The following is a 22,082-nucleotide window of genomic DNA, read 5'->3' as shown; positions in this document are numbered from 1 at the left end:
CTAGCCTGCAGGCCCCAGCCTGCAGCCAAACTCACGACCCAAGGCCCCAGCCTCAAGCCTCAAGAGCAAAGACCCCAGCCTGTCTCCAAGCTCAGGTCTCTAGACCCCAGCCACGTCCTGTCCTGAAGCCATGTCATGTCTTTGCCTGGTTCTGGGGTCCGAGCCCGAGACAAGACCCAGGTTCTGGGTCCTTGTCCAGTCTCGGGCTCGGAGTCGAAGCTTTTTCTCCTAGTCCATGGTTTCTAGTCCTGGTCCCGCTTTCCCTAGCCCAAGTCTGCGTTCTTGTCCCTGCTCCTTGTCTGTATCCCGTCACGGCCCTATTTCTAGTCAAGACCTGTACCTTGTACTTGAGTGTCTGTGTCTCGCATTTGGGTCTGTTCCCAGCACCCTACTGTGATAGACATTATGTAGTGCAGCGGTCCCCAACCACCGGGCCGCAAAGCATGTGCTACCGGGCCGTGAGGAAACGATATGAGTCAGCTGCACCTTTCCTCGTTCCCTGTCACGCACTGTTGAACTTGAACATAGGGTTGCCAACTGTCCCGTATTTGCCGGGACATCCTGTGTATTGGGCTAAATTGGTTTGTCCCGTATTTCCCCCACTACGGTAGAGCGTTCCTGTGAAACCTTTCGTGCCGAAATGGCATAAAGCGAAGAAACAATTACCATTAATTTATATGGGGAAGAATTTTTGAGCGTTCGCAGACCCAAAATATATCCTTTCTTTTTAAATCTTTTTATTGAGTAAGTATACAAAAAAGGTAAGCCATATAAACATTAATACAATGTTAAAGTATAATAAAATTCCAAAAGATATCAATACCAAAAAGAAATTACTACAATGTAATTTAAACATAAGAAACCAAGATAACATAATAGTATACTAAATTTTATATATATCAATGGAAAAAAAAGAAAAAAAAACCCCAAAAAAAAAACCCACCGTGCAGCTAACTAAAAGCAAAGCAAAGCAATGGGCTAACTTGAAACCAAACAGAGTTAAACTTAAAATCACGTCCTCAATCCCGACCTCCATTAAAAACAGTGAAAAAAAACAAGGGTAAATATTACATTAAATGAAAATATCGAATAAAAGGTCCCCAAATCTGTTCAAATTTAAATGAAGAATCATAAAGGTTACTTCTAATTTTCTCCAAATTCAAACATAAAATCGTCTGAGAAAACCAAAAAAAGGTAGTTGGAGCATTAAGCTCTTTCCAATGTTGTAAAATACATCTTTTCGCCATTAAAGTAAGAAATGCAATCATTCTACGGGCTGAAGGGGAAAGATTACTAGAAATTTTAGGTAGTCCAAAGATAGCAGTAATAGGGTGAGGAGAGATATCTATATTTAATACCTTAGAAATAATATTGAAAATATCTCTCCAAAAAGTTTCCAAAGCAGGGCAAGACCAAAACATATGAGTTAAAGAGGCTATCTGCCCCGAACATCTATCACAGAAAGGATTAATATGCGAGTAAAAACGCGCTAACTTATCTTTGGACATATGTGCTCTATGAACCACTTTAAATTGAATTAGGGAATGTTTAGCACAAATAGAGGAAGTATTAACTAATTGTAAAATCTGCCCCCAATCATCCACAGAAATGGTAAGCCCCAATTCCTGTTCCCAATCTACCCTAATCTTATCAAATGGAGCTTTCCTAAGTTTCATAATAATATTATAAATCATAGCCGATGCACCTTTCTGACATGGATTAAGGTTAATTATCGAATCTAAAATATATGTAGGAGGAAGCATTGGAAAGGAAGAAAGTATAGTACTTAGGAAATTTCTAACTTGTAAATATCTAAAAAAATGTATTCTTGATAAGTTATATTTATTAGATAATTGTTCAAAAGACATAAGGGAACCATCTAAAAATAAATCCAAAAACCGTAAAATACCCTTAGTCTTCCAAGTTTGAAAAGCGCGATCCATAAAAGAGGGAGGAAAAAATATGTTACCTAAAATAGGAATCGCTAACCCGAATTGATTAAGATCAAAAAATTTTCTGAATTGAAACCAAATGCGCAAAGCATATTTAACTATCGGGTTAGAGACCTGCTTAAGACGTTTCGAATCAAAAGGGAGAGAGGAGCCTAAAATAGAACCAAGTGTATAACCCTGAACCGATTGTAATTCCAATGCTACCCATTTAGGAATAGATAGTATGTCCTGGTCAAATAACCAAAATTTCATATGTCGAATATTAATAGCCCAATAATAGAATCTAAAGTTAGGTAATGCTAAACCTCCATCTCTCTTAGCTTTCTGTAAATGTATTTTACCCAGTCTCGGATTCTTATTCTGCCAAATAAATGAAGAAATTTTAGAGTCAACTTTATCAAAAAAAGATTTTGGAACGAAAATTGGTAATGCCTGAAACACATATAAAAATTTTGGCAAAAAAAACATCTTAACCGCATTAATACGACCAATCAAAGTTAAATATAAAGGAAACCATTTAGATGAAAGTTGAGTAATATGGTCTATTAATGGTAAAAAGTTAGTCTTAAATAAATCTTTGTATTTACAAGTAATTTTAATCCCAAGATATGAAAAGTAATTATTAATCAATTTAAATGGAAATTTATAATATAAGGAAAGATGTTTATTAATCGGAAAAAGTTCACTCTTACTAAGATTTAATTTATAACCTGAGAAAAGACCAAATTGTGCTAATAACTCTAAAACAGCAGGAATGGATCTCTCAGGATTAGAAATATATAAAAGTAAATCATCAGCATAGAGTGATAATTTATGGGACTTTAATCCCCGAGTTATCCCAGTAATATTTGAAGATTCTCGAATAGCAATTGCAAGAGGTTCTAATGCAATATCAAATAATAGGGGACTAAGAGGACAGCCTTGTCGAGTACCACGAAAGAGAGGAAAAAAAGGTGAGTTTAAAGAGTTAGTACGAACCGAGGCTACAGGGGAATGATATAACAGTTTAATCCAGGATATAAATCTCAAGCTAAAATTAAACATTTCAAGCACCTTAAATAAATAAGGCCATTCTACTCTATCAAAAGCTTTCTCGGCATCTAAAGAAATAACACACTCAGGAACATTTTGTGAGGGAGTATAAACGATATTTAACAATGTACGAATATTATAAAAAGAGTAACGACCTTTAATAAAACCCGTTTGGTCCTCCGAAATAATAGAAGGAAGTACTTTTTCTAGTCTATTTGCTAATAACTTAGAAAAAACTTTAGAATCAACATTTAATAAAGATATTGGTCTATAAGATGCACATTGAGCAGGGTCTTTATCCTTCTTTAGTATTAGAGAAATTGATGCTCTATTAAAAGATTCAGGAAGTTTACCAAGTTTCAAAGAAGCCTCAAAAACCCTACCGAGCCAAGGAATCAATAAAGAAGCAAAACATTTATAAAATTCAACGGTAAACCCATCAGGGCCAGGAGCTTTCCCCAGATTCATAGAAAAAATAACATTCTTAATCTCATCCATTGTAATGGAAGTATCTAATAAGGAAGACATATCCTGTGAAATCTGAGAGAAGTCTAACATCTAAAAAATCATTCATATATTTAGAATCTCGAGGAGACTCTGATTGATATAAAGAAGAATAAAAATCACAAAAGGTTTGATTAATCCCCACATGATCCAGTATCAATCGATCATTTTGGTTATAAATCTGATTGATTTGAGATTTAACATAATTAGATTTCAATTGATTAGCCAGCAGCTTGCCAATTTTGTCACTGTGAACATAAAAGTCACTTCTTGTTTTCTTTAATTGGTTTACAATCGAGGACGAGAGTAGTAAACTGTGTTCCATTTGAAGTTCAGTTCTTTGTTTATATAACTCCTCAGAAGGAGCCATAACATATTTCTTATCAATTTCTTTAATCTTGTCCACAATTACCATCTCCTCCTGCTTCTGTTTCTTCCTCAAAGCAACAGAATATGAAATAATCTGACCCCGAATATAGGCTTTAAAAGTGTCCCAAAGAGTGTTAACCGAAATATCTTCTGTATGGTTAATTGTAAAAAAAAAGCTCAATCTGTTCATTCATAAAATTAACAAAGTCCGAGTCCTGAAGCAACAGCGAATTAAAACGCCATTGTCTATTATTCGGTATATTGGCCATAATTTTAATAGAAAGCTTAAGTGGAGCATGATCCGAAATGGTTATAGAATCATAATCACATTTAATCACTGAAGGAATAAGACGAGAATCAATGAAAAAATAATCAATTCTTGAATAGGAATGATGAACATGTGAAAAGAAGGAAAAATCTTTTTCCTGAGGATGCAGAAAACGCCAAATGTCCGTCGACCCAGAATCAGAAAGGAAAAAATTAATCAGATTTGCAGATTTATTAGGTAAAGTCCGTAAAGGAGCCGAACGGTCCAAAGCTGGAGACAAACAGGTATTAAGATCTCCGCCCCAGATCAATGAAAACTCGTTCAAATTCGGAAACTGATCAAACAATGATTTATAAAATTCCGGACAATCCATATTAGGAGCATAAACATTAACCAAAACTACTTTTTTATTAAATAGTAAACCACTAACCAATAAAAATCTACCATTCGGATCAGAAATAATATCCTGTTGTATAAAAGTAACTGAGGAATCTATAAAAATAGAGACGCCTCGAATCTTAGCATTGGAGTTCGAATGAAATTGTTATCCCTTCCAGAATTTGAAAAAACGTAGTCTGTCCCCCCTCCGTACATGGGTCTCTTGTAAAAATAAAATTTGTGCTTTAAGTCTCCGGAACACTTTAAAAACTTTTTTCCTTTTAATAGGATGATTAAGACCATTAGTATTCCAGGAGACAAAATTAATAATAGACTCCATAAATCCTAAAGTCAACCCACAACAAGGAGGATTGACGATAGGCGCGACCCACAAACCCGGAGAGGAAACAGAACATACAAAAGATACCGGTAAAAAGGACGCAACCAGTACTTCAATAATGTATATAGCCCAAAGAGAAACAAACTAAAACGTGAAGCCCCTCCCACCACCCCCCCGCCCCAAGACCCCAAGGCAAAATCTAAAGCAGACCCGCCAGAAAGAAGCAAGCGCTATAACTACCCCCATGACTTCCGGTATACGCTCCCTAAAAAAAAAGGTATAAATATGAAAAAGATCAGCTAATTGTAAAACAGTAAAAAAGTAAAAAAAAGGTAGCTCAATTAAAATACACACAGAACAGAACAAAAGCCAGAAAATATATATTAAAAAAACCCACAATAAACCTCAAACCCATGAATAAACACAGCAACAAGAAAAAATAAGATTATTGACATAAAGTGGTTATAAAAAGCAAAACAGAATAAAATTTAAAAAAACTACAAAATTTAAGGCCACACAGGAAATACGTAAGATGACAAAAAGGAAGTAACCACCCAGAATCCCCTGGGAAAAGAAAGAAATGACGCAGTTAAAAAGAAAGTTTAGCAACCATATTAAGAAATCAAAAATAAACTTTTCTGCCCAAATAGGGCACGAAAAAGTTAAAACCAACCAATTCACAGCCTCCGATCAACGGAGATAATTAAAAAAAAGCAATTAAGATGTTGAAGATGAAAGTTGATCCAGATAACTCTGGGCATCCGATGGAGAATCAAAAAAAACGAAGGGCTCCATCTGACATGCGAATCCTTAGACGTGCAGGGTACAGCAGCGCTGGTCTTAAATCCATCTTATAGAATTCCGACATCACGGATCTGTAACGAACCCGTTGGTCCCAGATTGGTTTACTGAAATCTTCCACGAATCGGAACTTAAGATCCGAAAAATCAATGAAACCTTTAGATCGAGCGAATCGAAACAGTCTCTCCTTGTCTTGAAAGTAATGAAAACGTAAGATAACATGCCTAGGTCTATCTGACCTAGACGAGTATGATGGGATTCTGTGAACACGATCCAGAAGCGGTGGTTGGTCAGGAAATACAGTAGGGAATGCATCTTTTAAAAGTTGAGAAAAATATTTCATGGGATTGTTGGATTCCACGGCTTCCCTCACCCCGATCATTCGTAAATTCTGCCGTCGCATTCCAGATTCCAAGTCAGAGTTTTTAAAAGTCAAAAAGTCAAGTTTCTTCTTCATTACATTAATTGTTTCTTCGATTTTCCCCATCTTAAGCTCACTTTGTTGCGCGAATTTTTGAAGATCAGATATAGCCGACTGATGTTCCGCAATAAATGTTTGCATCTTATCAATTGAATCGGCAATTTTCTGGAGATTAGTTGAGATTTCCGTATGAATCAGATCTTTAACAGAGCCTGCAATTTCCGTACGAATCATCTCCCTAACAGAGGTTGAAATTTCCCTCTGAATTAACTCCGATATCGCTTTCAAAGTCACCGGTGATTCAGTCGGGGGGAGATCCGTAGCTTTCGGTTTAGCCGAAGGTTTACCATCCTTGCCGTTTTTCCCGTTCTTAGACATAGCAGATCTAAGTTCCATACAATTGTCGGAGAATTCAGTTTAATTCAAAGTATTGTAAGAATTGATGCCTTAATAGTTAATTAAAGTATAGCTGACCATAGAGAAAAAAAACTCAGAGGTAATGGAGCGAGTCAAGAACGCGACTTCACTCCATGAGCGCTACCGGAAGTCCTATCCCCAAAATATATCCTAACAAATCATACCAAATAACACAAAACCGAAAACAAACAACACTAACATAGTAAAAGCAGGAATGATATAATAAATACACAGCCTATATAAAATAGACATAATGTATGTACAGTATAGTCAGGAAGATGAAGGCAAAACCGATTTGTGGGAGAAGAATTCGGCACATCACGCACAGAGGTGCCCGCGCAAGGCTTCATGGTCATGGTAGACTTTCCTGGGGTAAAGTGTCCCGGGATTTGACAGCTACTTCTGTCCCTTATTTGGGAGTGAGAAAGTTGGCAACCCTAACTGTAAAAGACATGTTGTGGTGAGTTTAACCCTACTTGAACACCCCCCACCCCCCCGGTCGGCCGGTCCGCAAGAATATTGTCAATATTAGTCATAGTCGTACTTTATTGATCCCGGGGGAAATTGGTTTTCATTACAGTTGCACCATAAATAATAAATAGTAATAGAACCATAAATAGTTAAATAGTAATATGTAAATTATGCCTGTGAATTATGAAACAAGTCCAGGACCAGCCTATTGGCTCAGGGTGTCTGACCCTCCAAGGGAGGTGTTGTAAAGTTTGACGGCCACAGGCAGGAATGACTTCCTATGACGCTCTGTGTTGCATCTCGGTGGAATGAGTCTCTGGCTGAATGTACTCCTGTGCCCAACCAGTACATTATGTAGTGGATGGGAGACATTGTCCAAGATGGCATGCAACTTGGACAGCATCCTCTTTTCAGACACCACCGTCAGAGAGTCCAGTTCCATCCCCACAACATCACTGGCCTTATGAATGAGTTTGTTGATTCTGTTGGTGTCTGCTACCCTCAGCCTGCTGCCCCAGCACACAACAGCAAACATGATAGCACTGGCCACCACAGACTTGTAGAACATCCTCAGCATCATCCGGCAGATGTTAAAGGACCTCAGTCTCCTCAGGAAATAGAGATGGCTCTGCCCCTTCTTGTAGACAGCCTCTGTTCTTTGACCAGTCCAGTTTATTGTCAATTTGTATCCCCAGGTATTTGTAATCCTCCACCATGTCCACACTGACCCCCTGGATGGAAACAGGGGTCACCGGTACCTTCGCTCTCCTCAGGTCTACCACCAGCTCCTTAGTCTTTTTCATGTTAAGCTGCAGATAATTCTGCTCACACCATGTGACAAAGTTTCCTAACGTAGCCCTGTACTCAGCCTCATCTCCCTTGCTGATGCATCCAACTATGGCAGAGTCATCCGAAAACTTCTGAAGATGACAAGACTCTGTGCAGTAGTTGAAGTCTGAGGTGTAAATGGTGAAGAGAAAGGGAGACAAGACAGTCCCCTGTGGAGCCCCAGTGCTGCTGATCACTCTGTCGGACACACAGTGTTGCAAGCACACGTACTGTGGTCTGCCAGTCAGGTAATCAAGAATCCATGACACCAGGAAAGCATCCACCTGCATCGCTGTCAGCTTCTCCCCCAGCAGAGCAGGGCGGATGGTGTTGAACGCACTGGAGAAGTCAAAAAACATGATCCCCTCAGTGCTCACTGGCTTGTCCAGGTGGGCGTAGACACGGTTAAACCAGTCCGCGGCACAGAAAAGGTTGGGGACCCCTGATAAGGTGTTACCATGTCCTGATGAAGGATCTCTGCCCCAAACACAAACTGTTTATTCCCCTCTATAGATGCTGCCTGGCCTCCAGCAATGTGTAATGCTGCTATACAGAAACATACAGATGTTGCAGCACACATAGTCCTACCACGTTCCAGTCAGTGGTTCTCAAATCTGTGACAGCAGTCGTTTCAGATTCCAGTTCCTGAACACAGACTGCATGCTGGCCCTCTGAGTATAGGGCTGATGAAGTGACACTCCCCTGCCAAGGAGAGGGAGAGGTCAGTGAACCAATAAGAGGTGAGCTCTCTTCTTCCACTACCCCCTTCCATATAGATATAGCAAGGCACGTTAAATAATGATAAGAATCTGGAGTATACATGCCAAACTCCTGCCATTTACTGATCTCTGGTTAAATACTCAAGCCACCTGCTGTCTGAATCTCTTTCGTCAGCATGCCATGCAGTGAACTGTCTCCTGTCAGAGGCTAGATACCAAACTCTCCCACACTCTGCTTACAGTGCTTCCCTTTCCATTATGAATTGTCCCCAAGCACTGTTTTGCTGAGATGTTGTACATTTTAGAATGTATGTTACAGTGTGGTTTCTCTCATGTTCCAGGAACAAACTACTGCTCATCTACAAACCTTGTTCTCTTCTCTGTGTTTGCCTTTATTTTTGCATATTTCTTTCCTTTAACATTAATCAATAAATGCTAATGATCAGATACCTGACCTGCATTGCAGCTGAGTCCTCCAATTCTTCCTCAAAGTCAGAGTGATACTGGATCCCTTAATAACCAGTCCAGGCTGTTCAATACTACACCATCAATTCCCTTCAGTTATAAACTTGGAAAGAGTGAGAGAGGGGGGAGCTGGACCATAAACTCCTGAGTAAACATTTCTTTAGCAGGACTCGTGTTCAATGATGTTTCTTGAGCCATTGAGTCAAATGTTACTGATTTGAGATTACAAGGGTAGTTACACAACACAAAACTGCCTGGGGGTTTGCCTGTAATAAACTAATGTTACACTGACTTGCAGGGATAAAGGAGAAGCAGATAACAGCAGGCAGACCTTGAGGCTAAACATTCCCAGTGTGACCAGGCCTGTTCTCACAGCTGGGAGCTAGTGGACCTAAGAAAAGTGGACAGTCCAAGTCCATGGAAGTAGCTGAGCCAGACCCTCGGTCTCAGCTCAAGGGTTGGCTGTGTGACCTCATACAGGGCCACTGAAGAGAGATCCATTACAGTGTGTGAGTGAAACTGTGTTTGTATCAGGATCTGCCCCAAGTCCATCTGGGTGTTGCACAAGTACTAAACGCCCAGATAAAATACACACAGGGATATTGCTGAGACACTCTGAAAGCAAGGGAGCAACTTAAAGTTCAGCTAGAGTGCTGGTGTAGCTGGTACATAGACCGTAAACACTGAATACAATACACCACATAGCTCTTGAACTTAATCCCTGACTAATGAAGGCCAACACACCATATGCCTTCTTAACAACCCTATCAATTTGCATGGCAACTTTGATTGATCTACACATGTGGACTCAAAATCTCTGTTCCTCCCTTAACCCTGTAGTCTCTCTTCAAGTTCGACCTCCCAAATTGAATCACTTCATACTTTGCCAGCTTGAACTGCATCTGCCACTTCTCAGCCCAGCTCTGTGTCCTGTCAATGTGCCACTGTAACCTACGCCATCCTTCTACACTGTCCACAACTCACCAATCTTCATGTCATGTGCAAACCTACCAATGTTTCACTTCCTCAGATAAGTTTTTTTTAACACAAAGATCAGGGGTCCCAGGGTAGATTCTTGTAGAACACCAGTCACAAAATGCCTCATCTACTACAACCCACTGCCTTCTGTGGACAAGCCCATTCCATATTCACAGACACTCCCCACCTCCTTGACCTTCCCCCCTACTGCTTATCTAAACTTCAGAACATCGACCAGCCATTCCCGCCCTAAGGACAGACACAAGTCTCTGGCCACCTCATCATAGTTTAATGCTCTGAAGTCCATCACCCTTGTTCCAGATACTTCTGGCATTAGTCATACTATTCAACTCTCTGCCATTTTCCCCCATTGACTACCTATCATTCCTCACAGACTCTCTGCACATTGCACCTACCTGTACACCATCTGCCCCATCAATCTGGTTCCCATCCCCTGCCAAATTAGTTTTGTAAACCCTCCCCAAAAGCTCTAGCAAACCTCCCTTCAAGGATATTGGACCCCTTGGGTTCAACTGTAACCCGTCCCTTTTGTACAGGTCATACCTTCGCCAGAGGAGATCCCAATGATCTTCAAATCTAAAATTCTGCCCCCGCCCCCCACCTCCGCACCAATTGCTCAACTCCGCATTCATATGCCAAGTTATCTCATTCTTGTACCGTCACTGGTGCGTGGCAAAGGCAGGAATCCAGAGATTACTACCCTGGATATCCTGCTTTTCAGTTTTTTTAACCTACTGCGCCCTGTTCCTATCTATGTCATTAGTATGTACAAGACTTCCGGCTGCTCACCCTCCCCGTTTAGAATGCCGTGGAGCCAATCAGAGACATCCCTGAGCTGAAAGGCAACGTGTCATCCAGGAGCCTCTCCCCTCCACGGAATCTCGTCTCTACTCCTCTAATTATGAAATCCCTGATAATTACCGCACTCTTCTGAGTCACAGAGCCGCAGCCCCGGTCACTGCTGCCTCGCCCCAACAGTATCCAAAGTGGTCTACTCACTGAGTGGAACATAGAAATCTGCAGCACATTACAGGCCCTTCGGCCCACAACGTTGTGCCGACCATGTAACCTACTCTAGAAACTGCCTAGAATTTCCCTACCGCATAGCCCTCTATTTTTCTAAGCACCATGTACCTAGCGAAGGGTCTCCTAAAAGACCCTAAAAAACGATCACAGCCCTTCTCTGTACTGGCTGCTTATTTCTCTTCCTTGTTCTAACAGTCACCCAGGTGCCCGCTTCTTGCAACCCAGGGGTGACTACCTCCCTGTAGCTCCTATCTATCATCTCCCCATTTCCCGTATGAAGGCCATCGAGCTGAAGTTCTTTAAGGCGCTGCTGTCCAGCGCTCTTCGTGCAGAAATAGGTGACGGGGAGACTAGGGGTCTCCCAAAGTTCCCACATCCCGCACAAAGAACATAGCATTTATTCTGGACCCATGGGCAGCGCATTAACTACGTACTAACAGAGAGGGGAAAAAAACTTACTGGAACCTTAAGAGCTGGCGCCGAGGGTCCTGCACTTCCCCTTACATCCCTCTTCCCGAAGAGGAACACCTTACATTTGTTGAGATAAATCTCTACCAGAAATTTCCAACTGCTCTATATCCTACTGAATCCTTTGACAACTTTCATCGCGGTCCACATCTCCACCAAATTTTGTGTTCACTGCAGATTTACTCATCAGCCCTCCGTCCTCTCCCTTCCGTCCCCCAAGTCACTCCCTCTGCCTTCCTCCTCCCCCACCTCCATCCCTCTCGGTTACACATCTCCCTCCTCTCCGAACCCAGTGCGCTCGAAGAGGGGAATGTCGGTGCTGTGGTCGCTAATTGTGGTCGTGTTGGCGGCAGCGGTGCTGCTGCGAACGCTGTGGCCATGGGCATGGGTCGAGGCGCCGCTGGTGTGGCGGGGCCTGACCACGGTCGTGCGGTTGCATCGGTGGGCCCGGCGACGGCCGCCCACCACCCTGCTTGACCTGCTGGTGCAGCGGGCACGGCGGAGCCCGCATAAGCCGTTTGTGGTGTTCGAGGGCCGGCCACTAAGCTACGGGCAGCTAGAGGCCGAGAGCAACCGCGTGGGGCAGGTGTTGCGGGATACCCTCCGCCCCGGGGACTGTGCCGCGCTGCTACTGCCTAATGGGCCGCTCTTCCTCGCCGCCTGGTTCGGCCTGACGAAACTCGGCTGTGCCGCCGCTTTCCTCAATACCAACGTCCGCGGACAGGCTCTGATTCACTGCTTCAAGAGCAGCGGGGCTCGGACGCTCTTCACCGCTGCAGGTGAGTCTTGTCTCCCATTCCCCCCCCCCCCAGATAAACGCTCTAATACCTGTCGGTACCCTCACAACCCGGAGCCCCGAGCCCTGTTCACCGCCGCAGGGACGTCTCGTCTCATCCCACCCGATAACACCCCTGTACTCATCGGCACCCCGCACCCTGTTCACCGCCGCGGGGTGGGTCTGATTCTCTCCACTGGGATAAACCACTCTCCGGGACCCTACGCTTTGCTCGCCGCCGCAGGTGGGGTGCATCTCTCCCACCCCCACCCCTTCCCTGGCACCTGGACCTCACCCTACGCACCCAGCTATCTGGTCAGTTTCCGGGTCTCCCTCCCCCGACTCGGCTCCGGGACTTCTCCGGTTCATCATCGTAGGTGAGACGCTCGGATATCTCCCCACCCTCCCACCCCCCAACACACACACACACACACACACACACACACACACACACACACACACACACACACACACACACACACACACACACACACCCAAACACACCATGTCTCCGTCGCAGATTGCTGCTGTCTGAGCGGCGTTATGGCTGCAGAAATGTTTACCGAATTGTTTTAGTGAATTATCGAGAGCTTACGTGGCCGGTGAGCGGAAAGTGGTGGCTTGTCATTTACGAGAGTTTAGTTCGGGCAGTCCGAGTGCTGAAGTTCCCAGCCGTTTCTGCAGTACGGTCGTTTGGTTTGTTTATTCTAGCACCGGATTTCAAAGTGCAAATTAATGACCACAACCTTCTCTGCAAGTCAACAACACAGTTTGAATGTTTTTCAGACGGTCGGGTTTTGCACTCAGTAGAAACACCATGACTCTCCACCCTCTCATCTTCCACCAGACGTTCTGGATCTTAACTTCTGTAACGAAGGTCACCTAATGTCTTGTCTTCCTCTGTCTTTGTGTTGACACACTAGGTAAATCTGTCTATACTGGCATAATTTATATATTACTATTTAACTATTTATTACTATTCTATTCTATTACCATTTATTATTTCTATTACTATTTACTAATAGTAGTATTACTATTACTATTTCTATTGCTATTTATTATTTATGGTGCAACTGTAACGAAAACCAATTTCCCCCGGGATCAATAAAGTATGACCATGGCTGTTCTTCTGTAGGGTCAGTGTGTTTCTCTGAAGCCCAAAACTCTCTTCTATTTCTAGTGTGTTTCCCACACCAGGTAAGTATCTTTGTTTAAAGCTGAACAATTACTCCTTTATTAATAATCTCTTCCTTCCTCTGCTCATCTCTCTTCACTCTTGTTCCCCTTAAAATATCTATCTCTGGCTTTAGTAATCATTGTGAAGGTAGAGCAGAGGATGTGGTGTATAAGAATTTTAATAAACCATGCAACATGATAGTTATAATTTATAATTATCATGGAAAAGGATAGAATCAAAGAGGACAGGAAAATTTTTAATTGGGGAAAGGCAAATTATGAGGCTATAAGGCTAGAACTTGCGGGTGTGAATTGGGATGATGTTTTTGCAGGGAAATGTACTATGGACATGTGGTCGATGTTTAGAGATCTCTTGTGGGATGTAAGGGATAAATTTGTCCCGATGAGGAAGATAAAGAATGGTAGGGTGAAGGAACCATGGGTGACAAGTGAGGTGGAAAATCTAGTCAGGTGGAAGAAGGCAGCATACATGAGGTTTAGGAAGCAAGGATCAGATGGGTCTATTGATGAATATAGGGAAGCAAGAAAGGAGCTTAAGAAGGGGCTGAGAAGAGCAAGAAGGGGGCATGAGAAGGCCTTGGCGAGTAGGGTAAAGGAAAACCCCAAGGCATTCTTCAATTATGTGAAGAAAAAATGGATGACAGGAGTGAAGGTAGGACTGATTAGAGATAAAGGTGGGAAGATGTGCCTGGAGGCTGTGGAAGTGAGCGAGGTCCTCAATGAATACTTCTCTTCGGTATTCACCAATGAGAGGGAACTTGATGATGGTGAGGACAATATGAGTGAGGTTGATGTTCTGGAGCATGTTGATATTAAGGGAGAGGAGGTGTTGGAGTTGTTAAAATACATTAGGACAGATAAGGCCCCAGGGCCTGACGGAATATTCCCCAGGCTGCTCCACAAGGCGAGAGAAGAGATTGCTGAGCCTCTGGCTAGGATCTTTATGTCCTCGTTGTCCACGGGAATGGTACCGGAGGATTGGAGGGAGGCGAATGTTGTTCCCTTGTTCAAAAAAGGTAGTAGGAATAGTCCGGGTAATTATAGACCAGTGAGCTTTACATCTGTGGTGGGAAAGCTGTTGGAAAAGATTCTTAGAGATAGGATCTATAGGCATTTAGAGAATCATGGTCTGATCAGGGACAGTCAGCATGGCTTTGTGAAGGGCAGATCGTGTCTAACAATCCTGATAGAGTTCTTTGAGGAGGTGACCAGGCATATAGATGAGGGTAGTGCAGTGGATGTGATCTATATGGATTTTAGTAAGGCATTTGACAAGGTTCCACACAGTAGGCTTATTCAGAAAGTTAGAAGGCATGGGATCCAGGGAAGTTTGGCCAGGTGGATTCAGAATTGGCTTGCCTGCAGAAGGCAGAGGGTGGTAGTGGAGGGAGTACATTCAGATTGGAGGATTGTGACTAGTGGTGTCCCACAAGGATCTGTTCTGGGACCTCTACTTTTCGTGATTTTTATTAACGACCTGGATGTGGGGGTAGAAGGGTGGGTTGGCAAGTTTGCAGATGACACAAAGGTTGGTGGTGTTGTAGATAGTGTAGAGGATTGTCAAAGATTGCAGAGAGACATTGATAGGATGCAGAAGTGGGCTGAGAAGTGGCAGATGGAGTTCAACCCGGAGAAGTGTGAGGTGATACACTTTGGAAGGAGAAACTCCAAGGCAGAGTACAAAGTAAATGGCAGGATACTTGGTAGTGTGGAGGAGCAGAGGGATCTCGGGGTACATGTCCACAGATCCTTGAAAGTTGCTTCACAGGTGGATAGGGTAGTTAAGAAAGTTTATGGGGTGTTAGCTTTCATAAGTCGAGGGATAGAGTTTAAGAGTGGTGATGTAATGATGCAGCTCTATAAAACTCTGGTTAGGCCACACTTGGAGTACTGTGTCCAGTTCTGGTCACCCCACTATAGGAAGGATGTGGAAGCATTGGAAAGGGTACAGAGGAGATTTATCAGGATGCTGGCTGGTTTAGAAAGTATGCATTATGATCAGAGATTAAGGGAGCTAGGGCTTTACTCTTTGGAGAGAAGGAGGATGAGAGGAGACATGATAGAGGTGTACAAGATAATAAGAGGAATAGATAGAGTGGATAGCCAGTGCCTCTTCCCCAGGACACCACCGCTCAATACAAGAGGACATGGCTTTAAGGTAAGGGGTGGGAAGTTCAAGGGGATATTAGAGGAAGGTTTTTTACTCAGAGAGTGGTTGGTGCGTGGAATGCACTGCCTGAGTCAGTGGTGGAGGCAGATACACTAGTGAAGTTTAAGAGACTACTAGACAGGTATATGGAGGAATCTAAAGTGGGGGCTTATATGGGAGGCAGGGTTTGAGGGTCGGCACAACATTGTGGGCCGAAGGGCCTGTACTGTGCTGTACTATTCTATGTTCTATGATAGTTTCATTCAGAAAGTCAACAGGAAAACTTGGCTGTGTAGATACAGAATTGGCTTGGTCTTAGAAGGTAGAGGATGGTTGTAGATGGAGAGTATTTGGCCTGGGAGTCAATGACCAATGGTGTCTACAAGGATTTGTACTAGAACCCCTGCTCTTTGTGATTTTTATAAATGAGGAAGTGGAAGGGTGGGTTAGTAAGTTTGCAGATGGTGTAAAGGTTGGTGTTGTCACAGAATGTAGGGCTGGGCTGAGAAGAGGCAGATGGATTTCAGTCAGAAAAGGGTGAAGTGATTCATTTTGGAAGTTCGAAGGTGAAGACAGAGCACAAGGATAATGGCAGGGTTCAGAGTGGTGCGGAGGAGTGGATTAAAACATGTCTTATGAGGAGAGGATGAGTGAGCTAGGGCTTTTCTCTCTGGAGTGAAGGAGGATCGGAGGTGTTCAAGATGATGAGAGACATAGACGGAGTAGATGGCTAGAGTGGAAACGGCTCATACAAGGGACAGAATTTTGAGGTGACTGGAGGAAAGTATAGGAGGGATGTCAGAGGTACATTTTTTACACAGAGTGGTGGATGTGTGGAACACCCTGCCAGGGGTGATAGTAGAGGCAGATACATTAGGGACATTTAAGAGACTCATGAATGATAGAAAAATCAAGGGCTCTGTGGGAGGGGAGGGTTAGATTGATCTCAGAGAGGGTTAAAATCTCGGCACCATGGGCTGCAGGGCCAGTGGTATGATATAGTGCTCCGTGGTCTATGTTCGGGGCAGAGCTGTGGGTAGTTGTGGTGATAGGTGACCAATATGTAAATTTCATTGTTTTTTCATTAGTACCTTAAATGTGTGATTTACTTTTTAATAAAGTTTTAATTTAATATTATAAGCTTTATAGCATAGGATGTGGTATTTGTTATGTCACACAAGATGACCAAAAGGTGATGTGGGCTGAGTGAATGAAATCTGCTGGTTTATCATTTCTAGAACTATGGAGTTTAGTAGAGGATGTGTTGCCAGCTCTGAGAAGTGAGAAGGTGATGGTTTTCATTCTCGATGGAGAATACGCTGGAGAGGATGTGGAAACCCTGAAAGATAAAATACAGGCTGCATCAGATGAGCCACTGCCTGCATCCTTGAGGTCAGGGGTCACCTTCCAGAGTCCTTTTACCTACATCTTCACTTCCGGAACAACAGGTATGAAGCGATGTATCCCCAATAGGCTGTGTCTCTGATAAAATTCAGATTCATTCAATTGTCATATGTACATCAAAACACACAGTGAGATGTATCATTTGTGTTAACATCCAAAGATGTGCTGGGGGCAGCCTTCAAGTATGGGCAGACATACCTGCACCAGCAGAGAATGCCCACCGTGTTTGGCAGAATAACAGAACACAGCAAACGACAAAACGGCAACAGTGAAACCAGACCTGTTCCTCCCTCTCACGCACCCCGTACACAGTCCTCTAATCCCAGACTCCAGTGGACTTGTGTATTCCCCATCTGTTCACTGACATTTTTCAACAGCGAAACCAGACCTGTTCCTCCCTCTCACTCACTTTTTCTTTCGACACTCTGAATATACTTACAGTAACTAATTTTTCTCCATATTTATCATGTATCATGAGGATATTGATGGGCTCACAGAGTGCATCACTGATTACATCAATTTCTGTGTGGACGGCAATGTTCCAACAAAAACTGTCCTTTGTTGTTCAAATAACAAGCCATGGGTAACAAAGGACATTAAGGACATCCGGAATGCTAAAAAGAGGGTGTTTAGAGATGGAAATAGGGAGGAGCTGAGGGCAATACAGAGGGACCCGAAAGCCAGGATCAGGGAGGCTAAAGACAGAAAGCTTGAGTGGAAACTCCAGCAGAACAACATGAGAGAGGTCTGTAGTGGGATGAGGACCATCACTGGGTTCCGGCAAACTAGCAACAGAGGAGCTGAAGGCAGTGTGGACAGGGCCAACGAACTTAACCTGTTCTTTAACAGATTTGACATTGTGGCCCCTGCCCATCCCACACATGAGCCATCTGTTGTCAGCCCCCAACTAACATATTCCACTCTTCCCTCCTACCCCTCCTCACAGTCCCCCATCCTGCTCTCATGTCTATACCCTCCCCCACATGAAACCACCACGGTGAGCTTCACAGCTGAACAGATGAGAAGACAGCTGAAACGTCTCAACCCAAGCAAGGCTGCAGGACCGGATGGTGTCAGTACCAGGGTGCTCAAAGCCTGTGCCTTTCAGCTATGTGGAGTACTTCACCATGTCTGACTCTGTTCACAGAGTCTGGCCCTGTAGCTCAGAAGGGTAGGGCAAGGAAGAGGAGGGCAGTTGTGATAGGGGACTCGATAGTAAGGGGGTCAGATAGGCGATTCTGTGGACGCAGTCCAGAGACTCGGATGGTAGTTTGCCTCCCTGGTGCCAGGGTCCGGGATATTTCTGATCGTGTCCAAGATATCCTGAAGTGGGAGGGTGAAGAGCCAGAGGTCCTGGTACATATAGGTACCAATGACATAGGTAGGAAAAGGGATGAGGTCCTGAAAGAAGAATATAGGGAGCTAGGAAGGGAGTTGAGAAAAAGGACCGCAAAGGTAGTAATCTCGGGATTACTGCCTGTGCCACGCGACAGTGAGAGTAGGAATGCGATGAGGTGGAGGATAAATGCGTGGCTGAGGGATTGGAGCAGGGGGCAGGGATTCAAGTTTTTGGATCATTGGGACCTCTTTTGGCGCAGGTGTGACCTGTACAAAAAGGACGGGTTACACTTAAATCCTCGGGGGACCAATATCCTGGCAGGGAGATTAGCGGGGGCTACTGAGGTGACTTTAAACTAGAATGGTTGGGGGGTGGGAATCAAATTAAAGCGGCTAGGTGTGAGGAGGTTAGTTCACAACAGAGGGATGGGAACCAGTGCAGAGAGACAGAGGGGTGTAAAGTGAGCGTAGAAGCAAAAAGTACAAAGGGGAAAAGTAAAAGTGGCAGGCCGACAAATCCAGGGCAAGCATTAAAAAGGGCTAAGAGAGTTGTAAAAGAGTGCCTGAAGGCTTTATGTGTCAATGCAAGGAGCATTCGTAATAAGGTGGATGAATTGAAAGTGCAGATTGTTATTAATGATTATGATATAGTTGGGATCACAGAGACATGGCTCCAGGGTGACCAGGGATGGGAGCTCAACGTTCAGGGATATTCAATATTCAGGAGGGATAGACACGAAGGAAGGGGAGGTGGGGTGGCGTTGCTGGTTAAAAAAGAGATTAACGCAATAGAAAGGAAGGACATAAGCCGGGAAGATGTGGAATCGATATGGGTAGAGCTGCGTAACACTAAGGGGCAGAAGACGCTGGTGGGAGTTGTGTACAGGCCACCTAACAGTAGTAGTGAGGTCGGAGATGGTATTAAACAGGAAATTAGAAATGTGTGCAATAAAGGAACAGCAGTTATAATGGGTGACTTCAATCTACATGTAGACTGGGTGAACCAAATTGGTAAAGGTGCTGAGGAAGAGGATTTCTTGGAATGTATGCGGGATGGTTTTTTGAACCAACATGTCGAGGAACCGACTAGAGAGCAGGCTATTCTGGACTGGGTTTTGAGCAATGAGGAAGGGTTAATTAGCGATCTTGTCGTGAGAGGCCCCTTGGGTAAGAGTGACCATAATATGGTGGAATTCTTCATTAACATGGAGAGTGACGTAGTTAATTCAGAAACAAAGGTTCTGAACTTAAAGAGGGGTAACTTTGAAGGTATGAGACATGAATTAGCTAAGATAGACTGGCAAATGACACTTCAAGGATTGACGGTGGATATGCAATGGCAGGCATTTAAAGGTTGCATGGATGAACTACAACAATTGTTCATCCCAGTTTGGCAAAAGAATAAATCAAGGAAGGTAGTGCACCCGTGGCTGACAAGAGAAATTAGGGATAGCATCAATTCCAAAGAAGTAGCATACAAATTAGCCAGAGAAAGTGGCTCACCTGAGGACTGGGAGAAATTCAGAGTTCAGCAGAGGAGGACAAAGGGCTTAATTAGGAAGGGGAAAAAAGATTATGAGAGAAAACTGGCAGAGAACATAAAAACGGACTGTAAAAGCTTTTATAGATATGTAAAAAGGAAAAGACTGATAAAGACAAATGTAGGTCCCCTGCAAACAGAAACAGGTGAATTGATTATGGGGAGCAAGGACATGGCAGACCAATTGAATAATTACTTTGGTTCTGTCTTCACTAAGGAGGACATAAATAATCTTCCAGAAATAGTAAGGGACAGAGGGTCCAGTGAGATGGAGGAACTGAGCGAAATGCATGTTAGTAGGGAAGTGGTGTTAGGTAAATTGAAGGGATTGAAGGCAGATAAATCCCCAGGGCCAGATGGTCTGCATCCCAGAGTGCTTAAGGAAGTGGCCCAAGAAATAGTGGATGCATTAGTGATAATTTTTCAAAACTCGTTAGATTCTGGACTAGTTCCTGAGGATTGGAGGGTGGCTAATGTAACCCCACTTTTTAAAAAAGGAGGGAGAGAGAAACCGGGGAATTATAGGCCGGTTAGCCTAACGTCGGTGGTGGGGAAACTGCTGGAGTCAGTTATCAAGGATGTGATAACAGCACATTTGGAAAGCGGTGAAATGATCGGACAAAGTCAGCATGGATTTGTGAAAGGAAAATCATGTCTGACGAATCTCATAGAATTTTTTGAGGATGTAACTAGTAGAGTGGATAGGGGAGAACCAGTGGATGTGGTATATTTGGATTTTCAAAAGGCTTTTGACAAGGTCCCACATAGGAGATTAGTGTGCAAACTTAAAGCACACGGTATTGGGGGTAAGGTATTGGTGTGGGTGGAGAATTGGTTAGCAGACAGGAAGCAAAGAGTGGGAATAAACGGGACCTTTTCAGAATGGCAGGCGGTGACTAGTGGGGTACCGTAAGGCTCAGTGCTGGGACCCCAGTTGTTTACAATATATATTAATGACTTGGATGAGGGAATTAAATGCAGCATCTCCAAGTTTGCGGATGACACGAAGCTGGGTGGCAGTGTTAGCAGTGAGGAGGATGCTAAGAGGATGCAGGGTGACTTGGATAGGTTGGGTGAGTGGGCAAACTCATGGCAGATGCAATTTAATGTGGATAAATGTGAAGTTATCCACTTTGGTGGCAAAAATAGGAAAACAGATTATTATCTGAATGGTGGCCGATTAGGAAAAGGGGAGGTGCAACGAGACCTGGGTGTCATTATACACCAGTCATTGAAAGTGGGCATGCAGGTACAGCAGGCGGTGAAAAAGGCGAACGGTATGCTGGCATTTATAGCGAGAGGATTCGAGTACAGGAGCAGGGAGGTACTACTGCAGTTGTACAAGGCCTTGGTGAGACCACACCTGGAGTATTGTGTGCAGTTTTGGTCCCCTAATCTGAGGAAAGACATCTTTGCCATAGAGGGAGTACAAAGAAGGTTCACCAGATTGATTCCTGGGATGGCAGGTCTTTCATATGAAGAAAGACTGGATGAACTGGGCTTGTACTCGTTGGAATTTAGAAGATTGAGGGGGGATCTGATTGAAACGTATAAGATCCTAAAGGGATTGGACAGGCTAGATGCAGGAAGATTGTTCCCGATGTTGGGGAGGTCTAGAACGAGGGGTCACAGTTTGAGGATAGAGGGGAAGCCTTTTAGGACCGAGGTTAGGAAAAACTTCTTCACACAGAGAGTGGTGAATCTGTGGAATTCTCTGCCACAGCAAACTGTTGAGGCCAGTTCATTAGCTATGTTTAAAAGGAAGTTAGATATGGCCCTTGTGGCTACAGGGGTCAGGGGGTATGGAGGGAAGGCTGGGTTCTGAGTTGGATGATCAGCCATGATCATAATAAATGGCGGTGCAGGCTCGAAGGGCCGAATGGCCTACTCCTGCACCTATTTTCTATGTTTCTATGTTTCTATGTCTTCAACCTGAGCCTGAGGCTCCGGAGGGTTCCTGTACTGTGGAAGATGTCCTGCCTCGTCCCTGTGCCGAAGACGCCGCGCCCCAGCGGCCTCAATGACTACAGATGGGTGGCATTGACCTCCCACATCATGAAGACCCTGGAGAGACTTGTTCTGGAACTGCTCCGGCCTATGGTCAGGCCACACTTAGTTCCCCTCCAGTTCGCCTACCTGCCCCGACTAGGAGTTGAGGATGCCATCGTCTACCCGCTGAACCGTGTCTACGCCCACCTGGACAAGCCAGCGAGCACTGTGA

The 22,082-nt window shown here is 43.9% G+C and overlaps 2 protein-coding genes across 3 annotated transcripts in view; one reads left to right on the top strand and one right to left on the bottom strand.

The window, feature by feature from the left end:
- Positions 1-12,981, bottom strand: part of gatm (glycine amidinotransferase (L-arginine:glycine amidinotransferase)) — a 47,371-nt gene extending 34,390 nt beyond the window's left edge. Inside the window, exon 1 of the mRNA XM_063066316.1 lies at positions 12,829-12,981. Coding sequence (XP_062922386.1) covers positions 12,829-12,861 — 33 coding nt within the window. The 5' untranslated portion in view covers positions 12,862-12,981. The remainder of the gene's footprint in view (positions 1-12,828) is intronic.
- The window catches only part of LOC134355829 (long-chain fatty acid transport protein 2-like), a 69,843-nt gene continuing 58,680 nt past the window's right edge, over positions 10,920-22,082 (top strand). The window contains exons 1-2 of one of the 2 annotated variants that reach the window (XM_063066313.1): positions 10,920-12,237; positions 16,818-17,027. In XM_063066313.1, the coding sequence (XP_062922383.1) occupies positions 11,769-12,237; positions 16,818-17,027 (679 nt within the window). In that variant the 5' untranslated portion in view covers positions 10,920-11,768. The remainder of the gene's footprint in view (positions 12,238-16,817; positions 17,028-22,082) is intronic. The other variant, XM_063066312.1, reaches the window with a different exon arrangement.

Source organism: Mobula hypostoma, chromosome 13 (genome assembly GCF_963921235.1).
Source record: "Mobula hypostoma chromosome 13, sMobHyp1.1, whole genome shotgun sequence".
In the NCBI taxonomy this organism is placed as follows: domain Eukaryota; kingdom Metazoa; phylum Chordata; class Chondrichthyes; order Myliobatiformes; family Myliobatidae; genus Mobula; species Mobula hypostoma.
The sequence above is the reverse complement of the archived record's forward strand: the minus strand, read 5'-3'. Positions and strand labels throughout refer to the sequence as shown.